Source organism: Coregonus lavaretus (genome assembly GCF_964263955.1).
Source record: "Coregonus lavaretus genome assembly, chromosome: 4".
NCBI lineage: Eukaryota > Metazoa > Chordata > Actinopteri > Salmoniformes > Salmonidae > Coregonus > Coregonus lavaretus.
The window spans coordinates 78,945,306-78,970,523 of NC_139991.1; the positions used below are offsets into that span (position 1 = coordinate 78,945,306).

Consider the following 25,218-nt stretch of genomic DNA (forward strand, 5'->3'; position numbering starts at 1 on the left):
ATGTTGGTTGTCGGATGTCAGATGCAGATTCCTGGAATTCACGAAATCTCCAGGTTCCATCCCTTCTACACAGGCACAGGCTTCAGGAAGCTGACGATTGTGGGAAACCTTCTCCAAGACGAGTCTTTGGCATGACGAGTTAGCTGTATGCCATTATGCCACCACAAATGATGAAAGAGGATTTTAGGATCTTTACAAGTGTCTCAAAATTCACAGAATAATGAATGGAATCAGTCCGCTGTGCTGCTGAGGCGAAATCCTATCAGTCTGAGAACCACTAACAAGCCTGGAGCTCCATGGAGACACAGTCCTGTTTCTGTGTTGTCCAATCAATGATGTCTGCATCTGTGCAGCACTGTAGTTCTGCTGTTAGTGCCTGTTGTTGTTGGGAGTCGTTTTTTTCTTCTTCTATTGAATCATTTTTCTTTTTAACTTTGACTTTTAACTTTCTACTTACCGTTGTGTGAAACTTGAATTAAATGATCAATGCAGGATTTCCATTAACATATGCAAAATAGACATAGAAGACTCCTCAATTTCTTCCACAGGAATAAACAGTTACATCTGTGAGAGAGAGAGAGAGAGAGAGAGAGAGAGAGAGAGAGAGAGAGAGAGAGAGAGAGAGAGAGAGAGAGAGAGAGAGAGAGAGAGAGAGAGAGAGAGAGAGAGAGAGAGAGAGAGAGAGAGAGAGACAGACAGGGACAGAGAGAGAGAGAGAGAGAGAGAGAGAGAGAGAGAGAGAGAGAGAGAGGAGAGAGAGAGAGTTAGAAACAGAAGAACAGCAAACAGAGCAATATAACAACAGTATTTCTGTATTGTCTGGCTGTCTGGATTCAAACTAACACTGGTGTTCAGATTGGTCACTGACATGCACCAACCTGACCCCCCTCTATATGATCTACTACCACAGAGAAGAGGAGAAAGTACTGGACCCTCTACATGATGTACTACCACAGTTAGCTCTATTATAGCCTGTACTGTATTTAACAGTTAGCTGTATTATAGCCTGTACTGTGTTTATCAGTTAGCTGTATTATAGCCTGTACTGTGTTTAACAGTTAGCTCTATTATAGCCTGTACTGTATTTAACAGTTAGCTGTATTATAGCCTGTACTGTATTTAACAGTTAGCTCTATTATAGCCTGTACTGTGTTTAACAGTTAGCTGTATTATAGCCTGTACTGTATTTAACAGTTAGCTGTATTATAGCCTGTACTGTGTTTAACAGTTAGCTGTATTATAGCCTGTACTGTGTTTACACAGTTAGCTGTATTATAGCCTGTACTGTGTTTAACAGTTAGCTGTATTATAGCCTGTACTGTGTTTAACAGTTAGCTGTATTATAGCCTGTACTGTGTTGAACAGTTAGCTGTATTATAGCCTGTACTGTATTTAACAGTTAGCTGTATTATAGCCTGTACTGTGTTTAACAGTTAGCTGTATTATAGCATGTACTGTGTTTAACAGTTAGCTGTATTATAGCCTGTACTGTGTTTAACATTTAGCTGTATTATAGCCTGTACTGTGTTTAACAGTTAGCTGTATTATAGCCTGTACTGTGTTTAACAGTTAGCTGTATTATAGCCTGTACTGTGTTTAACAGTTAGCTGTATTACAGCCTGTACTGTGTTTAACAGTTAGCTGTATTATAGCCTGTACTGTGTTTAACAGTTAGCTGTATTATAGCCTGTACTGTATTTAACAGTTAGCTGTATTATAGCCTGTACTGTGTTTAACAGTTAGCTGTATTATAGCCTGTACTGTATTTAACAGTTAGCTGTATTATAGCCTGTACTGTGTTTAACAGTTAGCTGTATTATAGCCTGTACTGTGTTTACCAGTTAGCTGTATTATAGCCTGGACTGTGTTTAACAGTTAGCTGTATTATAGCCTGTACTGTATTTAACAGTTAGCTGTATTATAGCCTGTACTGTGTTTAACAGTTAGCTGTATTATAGCCTGTACTGTATTTATCAGTTAGCTGTATTATAGCCTGTACTGTGTTTAAAAGTTAGCTGTATTATAGCCTGTACTGTGTTTAACAGTTAGCTGTATTATAGCCTGTACTGTGTTTAGCAGTTAGCTGTATTATAGCCTGTACTGTATTTAACAGTTAGCTGTATTATAGCCTGTACTGTATTTAACAGTTAGCTGTATTATAGCCTGTACTGTATTTAACAGTTAGCTGTATTATAGCCTGTACTGTGTTTAACAGTTAGCTGTATTATAGCCTGTACTGTATTTAACATTTAGCTGTATTATAGCCTGTACTGTGTTTAACAGTTAGCTGTATTATAGCCTGTACTGTGTTTAACATTTAGCTGTATTATAGCCTGTACTGTGTTTAACAGTTAGCTGTATTATAGCCTGTACTGTGTTTAACAGTTAGCTGTATTATAGCCTGTACTGTGTTTAACAGTTAGCTGTATTATAGCCTGTACTGTATTTAACAGTTAGCTGTATTATAGCCTGTACTGTGTTTAACAGTTAGCTGTATTATAGCCTGTACTGAGTTTAACAGTTAGCTGTATTATAGCCTGTACTGTGTTTAACAGTTAGCTGTATTATAGCCTGTACTGTATTTAACAGTTAGCTCTATTATAGCCTGTACTGTGTTTAACAGTTAGCTGTATTATAGCCTGTGCTGTATTTAACAGTTAGCTGTATTATAGCCTGTACTGTGTTTAACAGTTAGCTGTATTATAGCCTGTACTGTGTTTAACAGTTAGCTGTATTATAGCCTGTACTGTATTTAACAGTTAGCTGTATTATAGCCTGTACTGTATTTAACAGTTAGCTGTATTATAGCCTGTACTGTGTTTAACAGTTAGCTGTATTATAGCCTGTACTGTGTTTAACAGTTAGCTGTATTATAGCCTGTACTGTATTTAACAGTTAGCTGTTTTATAGCCTGTACTGTGTTGAACAGTTAGCTGTATTATAGCCTGTACTGTATTTAACAGTTAGCTGTATTATAGCCTGTACTGTGTTTAACAGTTAGCTGTATTATAGCCTGTACTGTGTTTAACAGTTAGTTGTATTATAGCCTGTACTGTGTTTAACAGTTAGCTGTATTATAGCCTGTACTGTGTTTAACAGTTAGCTGTATTATAACCTGTACTGTGTTTAACAGTTAGCTCTATTATAGCCTGTACTGTATTTAACAGTTAGCTGTATTATAGCCTGTACTGTATTTAACAGTTAGCTCTATTATAGCCTGTACTGTGTTTAACAGTTAGCTGTATTATAGCCTGTACTGTATTTAACAGTTAGCTGTATTATAGCCTGTATTGTGTTTAACAGTTAGCTGTATTATAGCCTGTACTGTGTTTAACAGTTAGCTGTATTATAGCCTGTACTGTATTTAACAGTTAGCTGTATTATAGCCTGTACTGTATTTAACAGTTAGCTGTATTATAGCCTGTACTGTGTTTAACAGTTAGCTGTATTATAGCCTGTACTGTGTTGAACAGTTAGCTGTATTATAGCCTGTACTGTGTTTAACAGTTAGCTGTATTATAGCCTGTACTGTATTTAACAGTTAGCTGTATTATAGCCTGTACTGTGTTTAACAGTTAGCTGTATTATAGCCTGTACTGAGTTTAACAGTTAGCTGTATTATAGCCTGTACTGTGTTTAACAGTTAGCTGTATTATAGCCTGTACTGTGTTTAACAGTTAGCTGTATTATAGCCTGTACTGTGTTTAACAGTTAGCTGTATTATAGCCTGTACTGTGTTAAACAGTTAGCTGTAATATAGCCTGTACTGTGTTTAACAGTTAGCTCTATTATAGCCTGTACTGTATTTAACAGTTAGCTGTATTATAGCCTGTACTGTGTTTATCAGTTAGCTGTATTATAGCCTGTACTGTGTTTAACAGTTAGCTCTATTATAGCCTGTACTGTATTTAACAGTTAGCTGTATTATAGCCTGTACTGTATTTAACAGTTAGCTCTATTATAGCCTGTACTGTGTTTAACAGTTAGCTGTATTATAGCCTGTACTGTATTTAACAGTTAGCTGTATTATAGCCTGTACTGTGTTTAACAGTTAGCTGTATTATAGCCTGTACTGTGTTTAACAGTTAGCTGTATTATAGCCTGTACTGTGTTTAACAGTTAGCTGTATTATAGCCTGTACTGTGTTTAACAGTTAGCTGTATTATAGCCTGTACTGTGTTGAACAGTTAGCTGTATTATAGCCTGTACTGTATTTAACAGTTAGCTGTATTATAGCCTGTACTGTGTTTAACAGTTAGCTGTATTATAGCCTGTACTGTGTTTAACAGTTAGCTGTATTATAGCCTGTACTGTGTTTAACATTTAGCTGTATTATAGCCTGTACTGTGTTTAACAGTTAGCTGTATTATAGCCTGTACTGTGTTTAACAGTTAGCTGTATTATAGCCTGTACTGTGTTTAACAGTTAGCTGTATTACAGCCTGTACTGTGTTTAACAGTTAGCTGTATTATAGCCTGTACTGTGTTTAACAGTTAGCTGTATTATAGCCTGTACTGTATTTAACAGTTAGCTGTATTATAGCCTGTACTGTGTTTAACAGTTAGCTGTATTATAGCCTGTACTGTATTTAACAGTTAGCTGTATTATAGCCTGTACTGTGTTTACCAGTTAGCTGTATTATAGCCTGTACTGTGTTTAACAGTTAGCTGTATTATAGCCTGTACTGTATTTAACAGTTAGCTCTATTATAGCCTGTACTGTGTTTAACAGTTAGCTGTATTATAGCCTGTGCTGTATTTAACAGTTAGCTGTATTATAGCCTGTACTGTGTTTAACAGTTAGCTGTATTATAGCCTGTACTGTGTTTAACAGTTAGCTGTATTATAGCCTGTACTGTATTTAACAGTTAGCTGTATTATAGCCTGTACTGTATTTAACAGTTAGCTGTATTATAGCCTGTACTGTGTTTAACAGTTAGTTGTATTATAGCCTGTACTGTGTTTAACAGTTAGCTGTATTATAGCCTGTACTGTGTTTAACAGTTAGCTGTATTATAACCTGTACTGTGTTTAACAGTTAGCTGTATTATAGCCTGTACTGTGTTTAACAGTTAGCTGTATTATAGCCTGTACTGTATTTAACAGTTAGCTGTATTATAGCCTGTACTGTGTTTAACAGTTAGCTGTATTATAGCCTGTACTGTGTTTAACAGTTAGCTGTATTATAGCCTGTACTGTATTTAACAGTTAGCTGTATTATAGCCTGTACAGTGTTTAACAGTTAGCTGTATTATAGCCTGTACTGTGTTTAACAGTTAGCTGTATTATAGCCTGTACTGTGTTTAACAGTTAGCTGTATTATAGCCTGTACTGTGTTTAACAGTTAGCTGTATTATAGCCTGTACTGTGTTTAACAGTTAGCTGTATTATAGCCTGTACTGTGTTTAACAGTTAGCTGTATTATAGCCTGTACTGTGTTTAACAGTTAGCTCTATTATAGCCTGTACTGTGTTTAACAGTTAGCTCTATTATAGCCTGTACTGTATTTAACAGTTAGCTGTATTATAGCCTGTACTGTATTTAACAGTTAGCTCTATTATAGCCTGTACTGTGTTTAACAGTTAGCTGTATTATAGCCTGTACTGTATTTAACAGTTAGCTGTATTATAGCCTGTATTGTGTTTAACAGTTAGCTGTATTATAGCCTGTACTGTGTTTAACAGTTAGCTGTATTATAGCCTGTACTGTATTTAACAGTTAGCTGTATTATAGCCTGTACTGTATTTAACAGTTAGCTGTATTATAGCCTGTACTGTGTTTAACAGTTAGCTGTATTATAGCCTGTACTGTGTTGAACAGTTAGCTGTATTATAGCCTGTACTGTGTTTAACAGTTAGCTGTATTATAGCCTGTACTGTATTTAACAGTTAGCTGTATTATAGCCTGTACTGTGTTTAACAGTTAGCTGTATTATAGCCTGTACTGAGTTTAACAGTTAGCTGTATTATAGCCTGTACTGTGTTTAACAGTTAGCTGTATTATAGCCTGTACTGTGTTTAACAGTTAGCTGTATTATAGCCTGTACTGTGTTTAACAGTTAGCTGTATTATAGCCTGTACTGTGTTAAACAGTTAGCTGTAATATAGCCTGTACTGTGTTTAACAGTTAGCTCTATTATAGCCTGTACTGTATTTAACAGTTAGCTGTATTATAGCCTGTACTGTGTTTATCAGTTAGCTGTATTATAGCCTGTACTGTGTTTAACAGTTAGCTCTATTATAGCCTGTACTGTATTTAACAGTTAGCTGTATTATAGCCTGTACTGTATTTAACAGTTAGCTCTATTATAGCCTGTACTGTGTTTAACAGTTAGCTGTATTATAGCCTGTACTGTATTTAACAGTTAGCTGTATTATAGCCTGTACTGTGTTTAACAGTTAGCTGTATTATAGCCTGTACTGTGTTTAACAGTTAGCTGTATTATAGCCTGTACTGTGTTTAACAGTTAGCTGTATTATAGCCTGTACTGTGTTTAACAGTTAGCTGTATTATAGCCTGTACTGTGTTGAACAGTTAGCTGTATTATAGCCTGTACTGTATTTAACAGTTAGCTGTATTATAGCCTGTACTGTGTTTAACAGTTAGCTGTATTATAGCCTGTACTGTGTTTAACAGTTAGCTGTATTATAGCCTGTACTGTGTTTAACATTTAGCTGTATTATAGCCTGTACTGTGTTTAACAGTTAGCTGTATTATAGCCTGTACTGTGTTTAACAGTTAGCTGTATTATAGCCTGTACTGTGTTTAACAGTTAGCTGTATTACAGCCTGTACTGTGTTTAACAGTTAGCTGTATTATAGCCTGTACTGTGTTTAACAGTTAGCTGTATTATAGCCTGTACTGTATTTAACAGTTAGCTGTATTATAGCCTGTACTGTGTTTAACAGTTAGCTGTATTATAGCCTGTACTGTATTTAACAGTTAGCTGTATTATAGCCTGTACTGTGTTTACCAGTTAGCTGTATTATAGCCTGGACTGTGTTTAACAGTTAGCTGTATTATAGCCTGTACTGTATTTAACAGTTAGCTGTATTATAGCCTGTACTGTGTTTAACAGTTAGCTGTATTATAGCCTGTACTGTATTTATCAGTTAGCTGTATTATAGCCTGTACTGTGTTTAAAAGTTAGCTGTATTATAGCCTGTACTGTGTTTAACAGTTAGCTGTATTATAGCCTGTACTGTGTTTAGCAGTTAGCTGTATTATAGCCTGTACTGTATTTAACAGTTAGCTGTATTATAGCCTGTACTGTATTTAACAGTTAGCTGTATTATAGCCTGTACTGTATTTAACAGTTAGCTGTATTATAGCCTGTACTGTGTTTAACAGTTAGCTGTATTATAGCCTGTACTGTATTTAACATTTAGCTGTATTATAGCCTGTACTGTGTTTAACAGTTAGCTGTATTATAGCCTGTACTGTGTTTAACATTTAGCTGTATTATAGCCTGTACTGTGTTTAACAGTTAGCTGTATTATAGCCTGTACTGTGTTTAACAGTTAGCTGTATTATAGCCTGTACTGTATTTAACAGTTAGCTGTATTATAGCCTGTACTGTATTTAACAGTTAGCTGTATTATAGCCTGTACTGTGTTTAACAGTTAGCTGTATTATAGCCTGTACTGTATTTAACATTTAGCTGTATTATAGCCTGTACTGTGTTTAACAGTTAGCTGTATTATAGCCTGTACTGTGTTTAACATTTAGCTGTATTATAGCCTGTACTGTGTTTAACAGTTAGCTGTATTATAGCCTGTACTGTGTTTAACAGTTAGCTGTATTATAGCCTGTACTGTGTTTAACAGTTAGCTGTATTATAGCCTGTACTGTATTTAACAGTTAGCTGTATTATAGCCTGTACTGTGTTTAACAGTTAGCTGTATTATAGCCTGTACTGAGTTTAACAGTTAGCTGTATTATAGCCTGTACTGTGTTAAACAGTTAGCTGTATTATAGCCTGTACTGTATTTAACAGTTAGCTCTATTATAGCCTGTACTGTGTTTAACAGTTAGCTGTATTATAGCCTGTACTGTATTTAACAGTTAGCTGTATTATAGCCTGTACTGTGTTTAACAGTTAGCTGTATTATAGCCTGTACTGTGTTTAACAGTTAGCTGTATTATAGCCTGTACTGTATTTAACAGTTAGCTGTATTATAGCCTGTACTGTATTTAACAGTTAGCTGTATTATAGCCTGTACTGTGTTTAACAGTTAGCTATATTATAGCCTGTACTGTGTTTAACAGTTAGCTGTATTATAGCCTGTACTGTATTTAACAGTTAGCTGTATTATAGCCTGTACTGTGTTGAACAGTTAGCTGTATTATAGCCTGTACTGTATTTAACAGTTAGCTGTATTATAGCCTGTACTGTGTTTAACAGTTAGCTGTATTATAGCCTGTACTGTGTTTAACAGTTAGCTGTATTATAGCCTGTACTGTGTTTAACAGTTAGCTGTATTATAGCCTGTACTGTGTTTAACAGTTAGCTGTATTATAACCTGTACTGTGTTTAACAGTTAGCTGTATTATAGCCTGTACTGTGTTTAACAGTTAGCTGTATTATAGCCTGTACTGTATTTAACAGTTAGCTGTATTATAGCCTGTACTGTGTTTAACAGTTAGCTGTATTATAGCCTGTACTGTGTTTAACAGTTAGCTGTATTATAGCCTGTACTGTATTTAACAGTTAGCTGTATTATAGCCTGTACAGTGTTTAACAGTTAGCTTTATTATAGCCTGTACTGTGTTTAACAGTTAGCTGTATTATAGCCTGTACTGTGTTTAACAGTTAGCTGCATTATAGCCTGTACTGTGTTTAACAGTTAGCTGTATTATAGCCTGTACTGTGTTTAACAGTTAGCTGTATTATAGCCTGTACTGTGTTTAACAGTTAGCTGTATTATAGCCTGTACTGTGTTTAACAGTTAGCTCTATTATAGCCTGTACTGTGTTTAACAGTTAGCTCTATTATAGCCTGTACTGTATTTAACAGTTAGCTGTATTATAGCCTGTACTGTATTTAACAGTTAGCTCTATTATAGCCTGTACTGTGTTTAACAGTTAGCTGTATTATAGCCTGTACTGTATTTAACAGTTAGCTGTATTATAGCCTGTATTGTGTTTAACAGTTAGCTGTATTATAGCCTGTACTGTGTTTAACAGTTAGCTGTATTATAGCCTGTACTGTATTTAACAGTTAGCTGTATTATAGCCTGTACTGTATTTAACAGTTAGCTGTATTATAGCCTGTACTGTGTTTAACAGTTAGCTGTATTATAGCCTGTACTGTGTTGAACAGTTAGCTGTATTATAGCCTGTACTGTATTTAACAGTTAGCTGTATTATAGCCTGTACTGTGTTGAACAGTTAGCTGTATTATAGCCTGTACTGTATTTAACAGTTAGCTGTATTATAGCCTGTACTGTGTTTAACAGTTAGCTGTATTATAGCCTGTACTGTGTTTAACAGTTAGCTGTATTATAGCCTGTACTGTGTTTAACAGTTAGCTGTATTATAGCCTGTACTGTGTTTAACAGTTAGCTGTATTATAACCTGTACTGTGTTTAACAGTTAGCTGTATTATAGCCTGTACTGTGTTAAACAGTTAGCTGTAATATAGCCTGTACTGTGTTTAACAGTTAGCTCTATTATAGCCTGTACTGTATTTAACAGTTAGCTGTATTATAGCCTGTACTGTGTTTATCAGTTAGCTGTATTATAGCCTGTACTGTGTTTAACAGTTAGCTCTATTATAGCCTGTACTGTATTTAACAGTTAGCTGTATTATAGCCTGTACTGTATTTAACAGTTAGCTCTATTATAGCCTGTACTGTGTTTAACAGTTAGCTGTATTATAGCCTGTACTGTATTTAACAGTTAGCTGTATTATAGCCTGTACTGTGTTTAACAGTTAGCTGTATTATAGCCTGTACTGTGTTTAACAGTTAGCTGTATTATAGCCTGTACTGTGTTTAACAGTTAGCTGTATTATAGCCTGTACTGTGTTTAACAGTTAGCTGTATTATAGCCTGTACTGTGTTGAACAGTTAGCTGTATTATAGCCTGTACTGTATTTAACAGTTAGCTGTATTATAGCCTGTACTGTGTTTAACAGTTAGCTGTATTATAGCCTGTACTGTGTTTAACAGTTAGCTGTATTATAGCCTGTACTGTGTTTAACATTTAGCTGTATTATAGCCTGTACTGTGTTTAACAGTTAGCTGTATTATAGCCTGTACTGTGTTTAACAGTTAGCTGTATTATAGCCTGTACTGTGTTTAACAGTTAGCTGTATTACAGCCTGTACTGTGTTTAACAGTTAGCTGTATTATAGCCTGTACTGTATTTAACAGTTAGCTCTATTATAGCCTGTACTGTGTTTAACAGTTAGCTGTATTATAGCCTGTACTGTGTTTAACAGTTAGCTGTATTATAGCCTGTACTGTGTTTAACATTTAGCTGTATTATAGCCTGTACTGTGTTTAACAGTTAGCTGTATTATAGCCTGTACTGTGTTTAACAGTTAGCTGTATTATAGCCTGTACTGTGTTTAACAGTTAGCTGTATTACAGCCTGTACTGTGTTTAACAGTTAGCTGTATTATAGCCTGTACTGTGTTTAACAGTTAGCTGTATTATAGCCTGTACTGTATTTAACAGTTAGCTGTATTATAGCCTGTACTGTGTTTAACAGTTAGCTGTATTATAGCCTGTACTGTATTTAACAGTTAGCTGTATTATAGCCTGTACTGTGTTTACCAGTTAGCTGTATTATAGCCTGGACTGTGTTTAACAGTTAGCTGTATTATAGCCTGTACTGTATTTAACAGTTAGCTGTATTATAGCCTGTACTGTGTTTAACAGTTAGCTGTATTATAGCCTGTACTGTATTTATCAGTTAGCTGTATTATAGCCTGTACTGTGTTTAAAAGTTAGCTGTATTATAGCCTGTACTGTGTTTAACAGTTAGCTGTATTATAGCCTGTACTGTGTTTAGCAGTTAGCTGTATTATAGCCTGTACTGTATTTAACAGTTAGCTGTATTATAGCCTGTACTGTATTTAACAGTTAGCTGTATTATAGCCTGTACTGTATTTAACAGTTAGCTGTATTATAGCCTGTACTGTGTTTAACAGTTAGCTGTATTATAGCCTGTACTGTATTTAACATTTAGCTGTATTATAGCCTGTACTGTGTTTAACAGTTAGCTGTATTATAGCCTGTACTGTGTTTAACATTTAGCTGTATTATAGCCTGTACTGTGTTTAACAGTTAGCTGTATTATAGCCTGTACTGTGTTTAACAGTTAGCTGTATTATAGCCTGTACTGTGTTTAACAGTTAGCTGTATTATAGCCTGTACTGTATTTAACAGTTAGCTGTATTATAGCCTGTACTGTGTTTAACAGTTAGCTGTATTATAGCCTGTACTGAGTTTAACAGTTAGCTGTATTATAGCCTGTACTGTGTTAAACAGTTAGCTGTATTATAGCCTGTACTGTATTTAACAGTTAGCTCTATTATAGCCTGTACTGTGTTTAACAGTTAGCTGTATTATAGCCTGTACTGTATTTAACAGTTAGCTGTATTATAGCCTGTACTGTGTTTAACAGTTAGCTGTATTATAGCCTGTACTGTGTTTAACAGTTAGCTGTATTATAGCCTGTACTGTATTTAACAGTTAGCTGTATTATAGCCTGTACTGTATTTAACAGTTAGCTGTATTATAGCCTGTACTGTGTTTAACAGTTAGCTATATTATAGCCTGTACTGTGTTTAACAGTTAGCTGTATTATAGCCTGTACTGTATTTAACAGTTAGCTGTATTATAGCCTGTACTGTGTTGAACAGTTAGCTGTATTATAGCCTGTACTGTATTTAACAGTTAGCTGTATTATAGCCTGTACTGTGTTTAACAGTTAGCTGTATTATAGCCTGTACTGTGTTTAACAGTTAGCTGTATTATAGCCTGTACTGTGTTTAACAGTTAGCTGTATTATAGCCTGTACTGTGTTTAACAGTTAGCTGTATTATAACCTGTACTGTGTTTAACAGTTAGCTGTATTATAGCCTGTACTGTGTTTAACAGTTAGCTGTATTATAGCCTGTACTGTATTTAACAGTTAGCTGTATTATAGCCTGTACTGTGTTTAACAGTTAGCTGTATTATAGCCTGTACTGTGTTTAACAGTTAGCTGTATTATAGCCTGTACTGTATTTAACAGTTAGCTGTATTATAGCCTGTACAGTGTTTAACAGTTAGCTTTATTATAGCCTGTACTGTGTTTAACAGTTAGCTGCATTATAGCCTGTACTGTGTTTAACAGTTAGCTGCATTATAGCCTGTACTGTGTTTAACAGTTAGCTGTATTATAGCCTGTACTGTGTTTAACAGTTAGCTGTATTATAGCCTGTACTGTGTTTAACAGTTAGCTGTATTATAGCCTGTACTGTGTTTAACAGTTAGCTCTATTATAGCCTGTACTGTGTTTAACAGTTAGCTCTATTATAGCCTGTACTGTATTTAACAGTTAGCTGTATTATAGCCTGTACTGTATTTAACAGTTAGCTCTATTATAGCCTGTACTGTGTTTAACAGTTAGCTGTATTATAGCCTGTACTGTATTTAACAGTTAGCTGTATTATAGCCTGTATTGTGTTTAACAGTTAGCTGTATTATAGCCTGTACTGTGTTTAACAGTTAGCTGTATTATAGCCTGTACTGTATTTAACAGTTAGCTGTATTATAGCCTGTACTGTATTTAACAGTTAGCTGTATTATAGCCTGTACTGTGTTTAACAGTTAGCTGTATTATAGCCTGTACTGTGTTTAACAGTTAGCTGTATTATAGCCTGTACTGTGTTTAACAGTTAGCTGTATTACAGCCTGTACTGTGTTTAACAGTTAGCTGTATTATAGCCTGTACTGTATTTAACAGTTAGCTCTATTATAGCCTGTACTGTGTTTAACAGTTAGCTGTATTATAGCCTGTACTGTGTTTAACAGTTAGCTGTATTATAGCCTGTACTGTGTTTAACATTTAGCTGTATTATAGCCTGTACTGTGTTTAACAGTTAGCTGTATTATAGCCTGTACTGTGTTTAACAGTTAGCTGTATTATAGCCTGTACTGTGTTTAACAGTTAGCTGTATTACAGCCTGTACTGTGTTTAACAGTTAGCTGTATTATAGCCTGTACTGTGTTTAACAGTTAGCTGTATTATAGCCTGTACTGTATTTAACAGTTAGCTGTATTATAGCCTGTACTGTGTTTAACAGTTAGCTGTATTATAGCCTGTACTGTATTTAACAGTTAGCTGTATTATAGCCTGTACTGTGTTTACCAGTTAGCTGTATTATAGCCTGGACTGTGTTTAACAGTTAGCTGTATTATAGCCTGTACTGTATTTAACAGTTAGCTGTATTATAGCCTGTACTGTGTTTAACAGTTAGCTGTATTATAGCCTGTACTGTATTTATCAGTTAGCTGTATTATAGCCTGTACTGTGTTTAAAAGTTAGCTGTATTATAGCCTGTACTGTGTTTAACAGTTAGCTGTATTATAGCCTGTACTGTGTTTAGCAGTTAGCTGTATTATAGCCTGTACTGTATTTAACAGTTAGCTGTATTATAGCCTGTACTGTATTTAACAGTTAGCTGTATTATAGCCTGTACTGTATTTAACAGTTAGCTGTATTATAGCCTGTACTGTGTTTAACAGTTAGCTGTATTATAGCCTGTACTGTATTTAACATTTAGCTGTATTATAGCCTGTACTGTGTTTAACAGTTAGCTGTATTATAGCCTGTACTGTGTTTAACATTTAGCTGTATTATAGCCTGTACTGTGTTTAACAGTTAGCTGTATTATAGCCTGTACTGTGTTTAACAGTTAGCTGTATTATAGCCTGTACTGTGTTTAACAGTTAGCTGTATTATAGCCTGTACTGTATTTAACAGTTAGCTGTATTATAGCCTGTACTGTGTTTAACAGTTAGCTGTATTATAGCCTGTACTGAGTTTAACAGTTAGCTGTATTATAGCCTGTACTGTGTTAAACAGTTAGCTGTATTATAGCCTGTACTGTATTTAACAGTTAGCTCTATTATAGCCTGTACTGTGTTTAACAGTTAGCTGTATTATAGCCTGTACTGTATTTAACAGTTAGCTGTATTATAGCCTGTACTGTGTTTAACAGTTAGCTGTATTATAGCCTGTACTGTGTTTAACAGTTAGCTGTATTATAGCCTGTACTGTATTTAACAGTTAGCTGTATTATAGCCTGTACTGTATTTAACAGTTAGCTGTATTATAGCCTGTACTGTGTTTAACAGTTAGCTATATTATAGCCTGTACTGTGTTTAACAGTTAGCTGTATTATAGCCTGTACTGTATTTAACAGTTAGCTGTATTATAGCCTGTACTGTGTTGAACAGTTAGCTGTATTATAGCCTGTACTGTATTTAACAGTTAGCTGTATTATAGCCTGTACTGTGTTTAACAGTTAGCTGTATTATAGCCTGTACTGTGTTTAACAGTTAGCTGTATTATAGCCTGTACTGTGTTTAACAGTTAGCTGTATTATAGCCTGTACTGTGTTTAACAGTTAGCTGTATTATAACCTGTACTGTGTTTAACAGTTAGCTGTATTATAGCCTGTACTGTGTTTAACAGTTAGCTGTATTATAGCCTGTACTGTATTTAACAGTTAGCTGTATTATAGCCTGTACTGTGTTTAACAGTTAGCTGTATTATAGCCTGTACTGTGTTTAACAGTTAGCTGTATTATAGCCTGTACTGTATTTAACAGTTAGCTGTATTATAGCCTGTACAGTGTTTAACAGTTAGCTTTATTATAGCCTGTACTGTGTTTAACAGTTAGCTGTATTATAGCCTGTACTGTGTTTAACAGTTAGCTGCATTATAGCCTGTACTGTGTTTAACAGTTAGCTGTATTATAGCCTGTACTGTGTTTAACAGTTAGCTGTATTATAGCCTGTACTGTGTTTAACAGTTAGCTGTATTATAGCCTGTACTGTGTTTAACAGTTAGCTCTATTATAGCCTGTACTGTGTTTAACAGTTAGCTCTATTATAGCCTGTACTGTATTTAACAGTTAGCTGTATTATAGCCTGTACTGTATTTAACAGTTAGCTCTATTATAGCCTGTACTGTGTTTAACAGTTAGCTGTATTATAGCCTGTACTGTATTTAACAGTTAGCTGTATTATAGCCTGTATTGTGTTTAACAGTTAGCTGTATTATAGCCTGTACTGTGTTTAACAGTTAGCTGTATTATAGCCTGTACTGTATTTAACAGTTAGCTGTATTATAGCCTGTACTGTATTTAACAGTTAGCTGTATTATAGCCTGTACTGTGTTTAACAGTTAGCTGTATTATAGCCTGTACTGTGTTGAACAGTTAGCTGTATTATAGCCTGTACTGTATTTAACAGTTAGCTGTATTATAGCCTGTACTGTGTTGAACAGTTAGCTGTATTATAGCCTGTACTGTATTTAACAGTTAGCTGTATTATAGCCTGTACTGTGTTTAACAGTTAGCTGTATTATAGCCTGTACTGTGTTTAACAGTTAGCTGTATTATAGCCTGTACTGTGTTTAACAGTTAGCTGTATTATAGCCTGTACTGTGTTTAACAGTTAGCTGTATTATAACCTGTACTGTGTTTAACAGTTAGCTGTATTATAGCCTGTACTGTGTTTAACAGTTAGCTGTATTATAGCCTGTACTGTATTTAACAGTTAGCTGTATTATAGCCTGTACTGTGTTTAACAGTTAGCTGTATTATAGCCTGTACTGTGTTTAACAGTTAGCTGTATTATAGCCTGTACTGTATTTAACAGTTAGCTGTATTATAGCCTGTACTGTGTTTAACAGTTAGCTGTATTATAGCCTGTACTGTGTTTAACAGTTAGCTGTATTATAGCCTGTACTGTGTTTAACAGTTAGCTGTATTATAGCCTGTACTGTGTTTAACAGTTAGCTGTATTATAGCCTGTACTGTGTTTAACAGTTAGCTGTATTATAGCCTGTACTGTGTTTAACAGTTAGCTGTATTATAGCCTGTACTGTGTTTAACAGTTAGCTGTATTATAGCCTGTACTGTATTTAACAGTTAGCTGTATTATAGCCTGTACTGTATTTAACAGTTAGCTGTATTATAGCCTGTACTGTGTTTAACAGTTAGCTGTATTATAGCCTGTACTGAGTTTAACAGTTAGCTGTATTATAGCCTGTACTGTATTTAACAGTTAGCTGTATTATAGCCTGTACTGTGTTTAACAGTTAGCTGTATTATAGCCTGTACTGTGTTTAACAGTTAGCTGTATTATAGCCTGTACTGTATTTAACAGTTAGCTGTATTATAGCCTGTACTGTGTTTAACAGTTAGCTGTATTATAGCCTGTACTGTGTTTAACAGTTAGCTGTATTATAGCCTGTACTGTGTTTAACAGTTAGCTGTATTATAGCCTGTACTGTATTTAACAGTTAGCTGTATTATAGCCTGTACTGTATTTAACAGTTAGCTGTATTATAGCCTGTACTGTGTTTAACAGTTAGCTGTATTATAGCCTGTACTGTGTTTAACAGTTAGCTGTATTATAGCCTGTACTGTATTTAACAGTTAGCTGTATTATAGCCTGTACTGTGTTTAGCAGTTAGCTGTATTATAGCCTGTACTGTGTTTAACAGTTAGCTGTATTATAGCCTGTACTGTGTTTAACAGTTAGCTGTATTATAGCCTGTACTGTATTTAACAGTTAGCTGTATTATAGCCTGTACTGTGTTTAACAGTTAGCTGTATTATAGCCTGTACTGTGTTTAACAGTTAGCTGTATTATAGCCTGTACTGTGTTTAACAGTTAGCTGTATTATAGCCTGTACTGTGTTTAACAGTTAGCTGTATTATAGCCTGTACTGTGTTTAACAGTTAGCTGTATTATAGCCTGTACTGTGTTTAACAGTTAGCTGTATTATAGCCTGTACTGTATTTAACAGTTAGCTGTATTATAGCCTGTACTGTATTTAACAGTTAGCTGTATTATAGCCTGTACTGTGTTTAACAGTTAGCTGTATTATAGCCTGTACTGAGTTTAACAGTTAGCTGTATTATAGCCTGTACTGTATTTAACAGTTAGCTGTATTATAGCCTGTACTGTGTTTAACAGTTAGCTGTATTATAGCCTGTACTGTGTTTAACAGTTAGCTGTATTATAGCCTGTACTGTATTTAACAGTTAGCTGTATTATAGCCTGTACTGTGTTTAACAGTTAGCTGTATTATAGCCTGTACTGTGTTTAACAGTTAGCTGTATTATAGCCTGTACTGTGTTTAACAGTTAGCTGTATTATAGCCTGTACTGTATTTAACAGTTAGCTGTATTATAGCCTGTACTGTATTTAACAGTTAGCTGTATTATAGCCTGTACTGTGTTTAACAGTTAGCTGTATTATAGCCTGTACTGTGTTTAACAGTTAGCTGTATTATAGCCTGTACTGTATTTAACAGTTAGCTGTATTATAGCCTGTACTGTGTTTAGCAGTTAGCTGTATTATAGCCTGTACTGTGTTTAACAGTTAGCTGTATTATAGCCTGTACTGTGTTTAACAGTTAGCTGTATTATAGCCTGTACTGTATTTAACAGTTAGCTGTATTATAGCCTGTACTGTGTTTAACAGTTAGCTGTATTATAACCTGTACTGTGTTTAACAGTTAGCTGTATTATAGCCTGTACTGTGTTTAACAGTTAGCTGTATTATAGCCTGTACTGTGTTTAACAGTTAGCTGTATTATAGCCTGTACTGTGTTTAACAGTTAGCTCTATTATAGCCTGTACTGTGTTTAACAGTTAGCTTTATTATAGCCTGTACTGTGTTTAACAGTTAGCTGTATTATAGCCTGTACTGTGTTTAACAGTTAGCTGTATTATAGCCTGTACTGTGTTTAACAGTTAGCTGTATTATAGCCTGTACTGTGTTTAACAGTTAGCTGTATTATAGCCTGTACTGTGTTTAACAGTTAGCTGTATTATAGCCTGTACTGTATTTAACAGTTAGCTGTATTATAGCCTGTACTGTGTTTAACAGTTAGCTGTATTATAGCCTGTACTGTGTTTAACAGTTAGCTGTATTATAGCCTGTACTGTGTTTAACAGTTAGCTGTATTATAGCCTGTACTGTGTTTAACAGTTAGCTGTATTATAGCCTGTACTGTGTTTAACAGTTAGCTGTATTATAGCCTGTACTGAGTTTAACAGTTAGCTGTATTATAGCCTGTACTGTATTTAACAGTTAGCTGTATTATAGCCTGTACTGTGTTTAACAGTTAGCTGTATTATAGCCTGTACTGAGTTTAACAGTTAGCTGTATTGTTGCTTCATGGTAATCCGGTACGCTACTACAGTCTTATTGTTTCTGGTAAAAATATAAGTTATTAGTCTATTTTATTTTTTGATTGCGTTCTGTTTTAAGATGGGGGGTTTTCTCACCCAATACTTCCAGTTGTCCAGTGGATTCTCTGTCTTCATTATCTTATCACTATTTAATGGATTGGTGCAACAAGTTGTGATCAATCTCCACTCAGAAAAGACGCAAACAACTGTATTCTATTGTTTTGAAAATACATTTAATTAGTATTATAATGTTTCTTAGTACGAATCAATAATAGTTTTCTTTGTGATGGTGTGTAATAAATAGGCCTACCACTGTTTTGACAGCGGCACCACACATTCTGTGACACTCAAGTTGTGTGGGAAAAGAAAAATATGATTTATGTTGTATTATTCTGTTGTATTCCTTTATATTAAATATTACTATAATATATACATTGGGGAAAAAAAGTATTTAGTCAGTCACCAATTGTGCAAGTTCTCCCACTTAAAAAGATGAGAGAGGCCTGTAATTTTGATCATAGGTACACGTCAACTATGACAGACAAATTTAGAGAAAAAAAATCCAGAAAATCACATTGTAGGATTTTTTATGAATTTATTTGCAAATTATGGTGGAAAATAAGTATTTGGTCACCTACAAACAAGCAAGATTTCTGGCTCTCACAGACCTGTAACTTCTTCTTTAAGAGGCTCCTCTGTCCTCCACTCGTTACCTAGGTAGTTATATAGAGGCAATTCTATTTTGGATGCTTCCCATTCCACTTAATTACTGTCGGAATTCATCTTGTCTTGGTCTGCAAATGCGATCAAAGATGTGCATTATCCTATTATGAAGGCCATATCGATATGAACAGCTAAGAGGAGTGTTGTTAATAAAAGCATTAGAATTTCATTGAAATCTTATTGTATTTCGCTGTTTCATGTAGTAGGCCATGCATGATGCCAATCCATGGGGCTATAGTTAGAGATCAATGTACCGTCAACGAGGACGTTAATGATGAAGCCTACTGATCACCAGCAGGCCACGTCAACAAGTGGAACATACCATTTATTTAGGCCTACGTTGTGCATTTTATTACGGGCTTGAAATGCTTTATAACAATGGGAATTTGAATTCCAACTCCACCCGTTGCATCAATTGTATTTTTACATCTCAAGAAAGAGATGCACCTCCCTTTCTTTTTTTTTATGGACCCACCCATGGAAATCAAATACCTGTCCAACTGGACCCACCCATGGAAATCAAATACCTGTCCAACTGGACCCACCCATGGAAATCCAATACCTGTCAAACTGATTTGTTCCGGTGCCGGGTCTGGGTATCTACTCACCACATGAGGGCCAGCGTTAGGGCCCCTTGCAGCAGACAGGAGGACCAGAGGAGAGGTGAGAGGAGGTGTAGGGACGAGGAAGCTCCGCCCACTGGGACGTCTGCCCTATGGGGCTCTGCTGAGGGAGGGGCCGGGGAGGGGGTGGTCTCTGTAACACAGCCAATCACAACACAGCCAATTAAAACAAATATCCAATCAGAACATATCCAATGAGAAGCCAACAGAAGATGGCAGGACGTGTCTGACCATAGTGACCAATGTCAGAACAGAACATAGATACATCCATATAGTTCCATACAGTATATCTATAGCCACTATGCACCTCTCAACATATCCAATAACACAATAAGAGACAGCAGGACATGCAAGGACATATTTGACCAGAGCAGGACATGTTTGACCAGAGCAGAACATGCCAGGACATGTTTGACCAGAGCAGAACATGCCAGGACATGTTTGACCAGAGCAGAGCATGACAGGACATGTTCGACCAGAGCAGAACATGACAGGACATGTTTGACCAGAGCAGAACATGCCAGGACATGTTTGACCAGAGCAGAGCATGACAGGACATGTTCGACCAGAGCAGAACATGACAGGACATGTTCGACCAGAGCAGAACATGACAGGACATGTTTGACCAGAGCAGAGCATGACAGGACATGTTCGACCAGAGCAGAACATGACAGGACATGTTCGACCAGAGCAGAACATGACAGGACATGTTCGACCAGAGCAGAGCATGACAGGACATGTTCGACCAGAGCAGAACATGACAGGACATGTTCAACCAGAGCATGACAGGACATGTTTGACCAGAGCAGAGCATGACAGGACATGTTTGACCAATACCTAAAATCTAATCAAATGTTATTTGTCACATGCTTCGTTAACAACAGGCGTAGACTAACAGTGAAATGCTTACTAACGGGCCCTTCCCAACGACGCAGAGAGGGAAAAAATGAGAAAAAAATGAGAAATAATAGAAAAATAATAACACGAGAAATAAATACACACTGAGTAACGATAACTTGGCTATATACAAGGAGTACCAGTACTGAGTCGATGTGCAGCGGTACCAGGTAATAACATGGCTATATACACGGGTACCAGTACTGAGTCGATGTGCAGGGGTACGAGGTAATTTAGGTAGATACACTACATGGTCAAAATCATGGGCATTAATATGGAGTTGGTCCCCCCTTTGCTGCTGTGCAGGCCAGTTAAGTTCTTCCACACCGATCTCGACAAACCATTTCTCTGTCTTTCCCAAACTGTTGCCACAAAGTTGGAAGCATAGAATCGTCTAGAATGTCATTGTATGCTGTAGCGTTAAGATTTCCCTTCACTGGAACTAAGGGGCCTAGCCCAAACTATGAAAAACAGCCCCAGACCTTTATTCCTCCTCCACCAAACTTTACAGTTAGCACTATGCATTGGGGCAGGTAGTGTTCTCCTGGCATCTGCCAAACCCAGATTCGTCCGTCGTACTGCCAGATGGTGAAGCATGATTCATCACTCCAGAGGATGTGTTTCCACTGCAGAGTCCAGTAGCTGCGAGCTTTACACCACTCCAGCCGACGCTTGACATTGTGCTTGGTGATCTTAGGCTTGTGTGCGGCTACTCGGCCATGGAAACCCAATTCATGACGCTCCCGACGAACAGTTATTGTGCTGACGTTGCTTCCAGAGGCAGTTCGGAACTCGGCAGTGAGTGTTGCAACTGAGGACAGACAATTTTTATGCGCCTCAGCACTCAGCGGTCCCGTTCAGTGAGCTTGTTTGGCCTATTACTTTGTGGCTGAGCCGTTGTTGCTCCAAGACATTTCCACTTTACAATAACAGCCCTTACAGTTGACAGATGTAGCAGGGCAGACATTAGACCAACTGACTTGTTGGAAAGGTAACTTCCTGTGACGGTGCCACATTGAAAGTCACTGAGCTCTTCAGTGAGGCCATTCTACTGCCAATTTTTGTCTATGGAGATTGCATGGCGGTGTGCTCGATTTTATACACCTGTCAGCAATGGGTTTGGATGAAATAACCGAATCCACTAATTTGAAGGGGTGTCCACGTACTGATGTATATACAGTGCATTCGGAAAGTATTCAGATCCCTTGACTTTTTCCACATTTTGTTACGTTACAGCCTTATTCTAAAATTGATTAAATAGTTTTTTTCCCCTCATCAATCTACACACAATACTCCATAATTACAATGCAAAAACAGGTTTTAAGAATTTTTTTCAAATTCATAAACAATTAAAAACTGAAATATCACATTTACATACGTTTTCAAACCCTTTACTCTGTACTTTGTTGAAGCACCTTTGGCAGCGATTACAACCTTGAGTCTTCTTGGGTATGGCACACCTGTATTTGTGGAGTATTTGTGGAGTTTCTCCAATTCTTCTCTGCAGATCCTCTCAAGCTCTGTCAGGTTGGATGGTGAGCGTCGCTGCACAGCTAATTTCAGGTCTCTCCAGAGATGTTAGATTGGGTTCAAGACCGGGCTCTGGCTGGGCCAATCAAGGACATTCAGAGACATGTCCCGAAGCCACTCCTGCGTTGTCTTGGCTGTGTGCTTAGGGTTGTTGTCCTGTTGGAAGGTGACCCTTCACCCCAGTCTGAGGTCCTGAGCGCTCTGGAGCAGGTTTCAAGGATCAAGGATCTCTGTACTTTGCTCCGTTCATCTTTCCCTCAATCCTGACTAGTCTCCCAGTCCCTGCCGCTGAAAAACATCCCCACAGCATAATGCTGCCACCACCATGCTTCACCAAAGGGATGGTGCCAGGTTTCCTCCAGACGTAATGGTTGGCATTCAGGCCAAAGAGTTCAATCTTGGTTTCATCAGACCAGAGAATTTGTTTCTCATGGTCTGAGAGTCTTTAGGTGCCTTTTGGCAAACTCCAAGCGGGCTGTCATGTGCCTTTTACTGAGGAGTGGCTTCCGTCTGGTCACTCTACCATAAAGGCCTGATTGGTGGAGTGCTGCAGAGATGGTTGTCCTTCTGGAAGGTTCTCCCATCTCCACAGAGGAACTCTAGAGTTCTGTCAGAGTGACCATTGAGTTCTTGGTCACCTCCCTGACCAAGGCCCTTCTCCCCCGATTGCTCAGTTTGGCCGGGCGGCCAGCTCTAGGAAGAGTCTTAGTGGTTCCAAACTTCTTCCATTTAAGAATGATGGAGGCCACTTTGTTCTTGGGGACCTTCAATGCTGCAGAAATGTTTTGGTACCCTTCCCCAGATCTGTGCCTCGACACAATCCCGTCTCGGAGCTCTACGGACAATTCCTTCGACCTCATGGTTTGGTTTTTGCTCTGACATGCACTGTCAACTGTGGGACCTTATATAGACAGGTGTGTGCCTTTCCAAATCATGTCCAATCAATTGAATTTACCACAGGTGGACTCCAGTCAAGTTGTAGAAAGATCTCAAGAATGATCAATGATAACAGGGTGCACCTGAGCTCAATTTCGTGTCTTATAGCAAAGGGTCTGAATACTTATATAAATACTTATTTCTGTTTTTTATTTTTAATACATTTGCAAAAATTTATACAAACCTGTTTTCACTTTTGTCATTATGGGGTACTGTGTGCATATTGCTGCGGAAAAATATAATTGAATCAATTTTAGAATAAGGCTGTAACGTAACAAAATGTGGAAAAAGTCAAGGGGTCTGAATACTTTCCGAAGGCACTGTACATATGAAATGAGTAAAGCAGTATGTAAACATTATTAAAGTGACCAGTGATTCCATGACTATGTACATAGGGCAGCAGCACTGACTTGCCCCTGGATTGATGTTTCAGCATTGTCTCAATGAAGAGTTCGGCGTTCGACTAGGCATTTACAAGCGTGCTAGAGCAGCGGCAATATGTGAAGCTAACCGAAGCTGGCTTAATAAAAGCCTGAGTAGATCTAGCTCGCTTCCTAGTGACAGACAAAGTGAGACACACCTTGTGAAGACTTAAAGAAAATGTTTGACCTGTGTCATTGCCAACAAAGGGTATATAACAAAGTATTGAGAAACTTTTGTTATTGACCAAATACTTATTGTATCCTACAATGTGATTTTCTGGATTTTATTTTCTCAATTTGTCTGTCATAGTTGACGTGTACCTTTGATGAAAATTACAGGCCTCTCTCATCTTTTTAAGTGGGAGAACTTGCACAATTGGCTGACTAAATATTTTTTTCCCCCACTGTATATACAGTTGAAGTCGGAGGTTTACATACACCTTAGCCAAATACATTTAAACTCAGTTTTTCACAATTCCTGATATTTAATCCTAGTAGAAAATCCCTGTCTCAGGTCAGTTAGGATCACCACTTTATTTTAAGAATGTGAAATGTCAGAATAATAGTAGAAAGAATGATACATTTCAGATTTTATTTCTTTCATCACATTCCCAGTTGGTCAGAAGTTTATATACACTCAATTAGTATTTGGTAGCATTGCCTTTAAATTGTTTAACTTGGGTCAAACGTTTCAGGTAGCCTTCCACAAGCTTCCCACAATAAGTTGGGTGAATTTTGGCCCATTCCTCTTGATAGAGCTGGTGTAACTGAGTCAGGTTTGTAGGCCTCCTTGCTCGCACACGCTTTTTCAGTTCTGCCCACAAATGTTCTATAGGATTGAGGTCAGGGCTTTGTGATGGCCACTCCAATACCTTGACTTTGTTGTCCTTAAGCCATTTTGCCACAACTCTGGAAGTATGCTTGGGGTCATTATCCATTTGGAAGACCCATTTGCGACCAAGCTTTAACTTCCTGACTGATGTCTTGAGATGTTGCTTCAATATATCCACATCATTTTCCTTCCTCATGATGCCATCTATTTTGTGATGTGCACCAGTCCCTCCTGCAGCAAAGCACCCCCACAGCATGATACTGCCACCCCCGTGCTTCACAGTTGGGATGGCTTTGGAGTCCCCTGTAGCTCAGTTGGTAGAGCATGGTGCTTGCAACGCCAGGGTTGTGGGTTCGTTTCCCACGGGAAGCCTGTATGAAAATGTATGCGCTCACTAACTGTAAGTTGCTCTGGATAAGAGCATCTGCTAAATGACTTAAATGTAAAAATGTGTTCTTCGGCTTGCAAGCGACCCCCTTTTTCCTCCAAACATATTGATGGTCATTATGGCCAAGCAGTTCTATTTTTGTTTCATCAGACCAGAGGACATTTCTCCAAAAATGTTTGTCCCCATGTGCAGTTGCAAACCGTATTCTGACTTTTTTAGGGCGGTTTTGGAGCAGTGGCTTCTTCCTTGCTGAGTAGCCTTTCAGGTTATGTCGATATAGGACTCGTTTTACTGTGAATATAGATACTTTTGTACCTGTTTCTTCCAGCATCTTCTCAAGGTCCTTTGCTGTTGTTCTGGGATTGATTTGCACTTTTCGCACCAAAGCACGTTCATCTCTAGGAGACAGAACGCGTCTCCTTCCTGAGCCGTATG

At 37.1% G+C, this 25,218-nt stretch overlaps 1 protein-coding gene across 1 annotated transcript in view; it reads right to left on the minus strand.

Annotated features, from left to right (window-relative positions):
• Window positions 1-430: 430 nt before the first annotated feature.
• LOC311127207 (ciliary neurotrophic factor receptor subunit alpha-like) overlaps window positions 431-25,218 on the minus strand; it is a 271,986-nt gene continuing 247,198 nt past the window's right edge. Inside the window, exons 7-8 of the mRNA XM_084159001.1 lie at window positions 19,764-19,911; window positions 431-564 (exon numbers count right to left, since the gene is read on the minus strand). Of these exons, the coding sequence (XP_084015127.1) occupies window position 564; window positions 19,764-19,911 (149 nt within the window). The 3' untranslated portion in view covers window positions 431-563. The remainder of the gene's footprint in view (window positions 565-19,763; window positions 19,912-25,218) is intronic.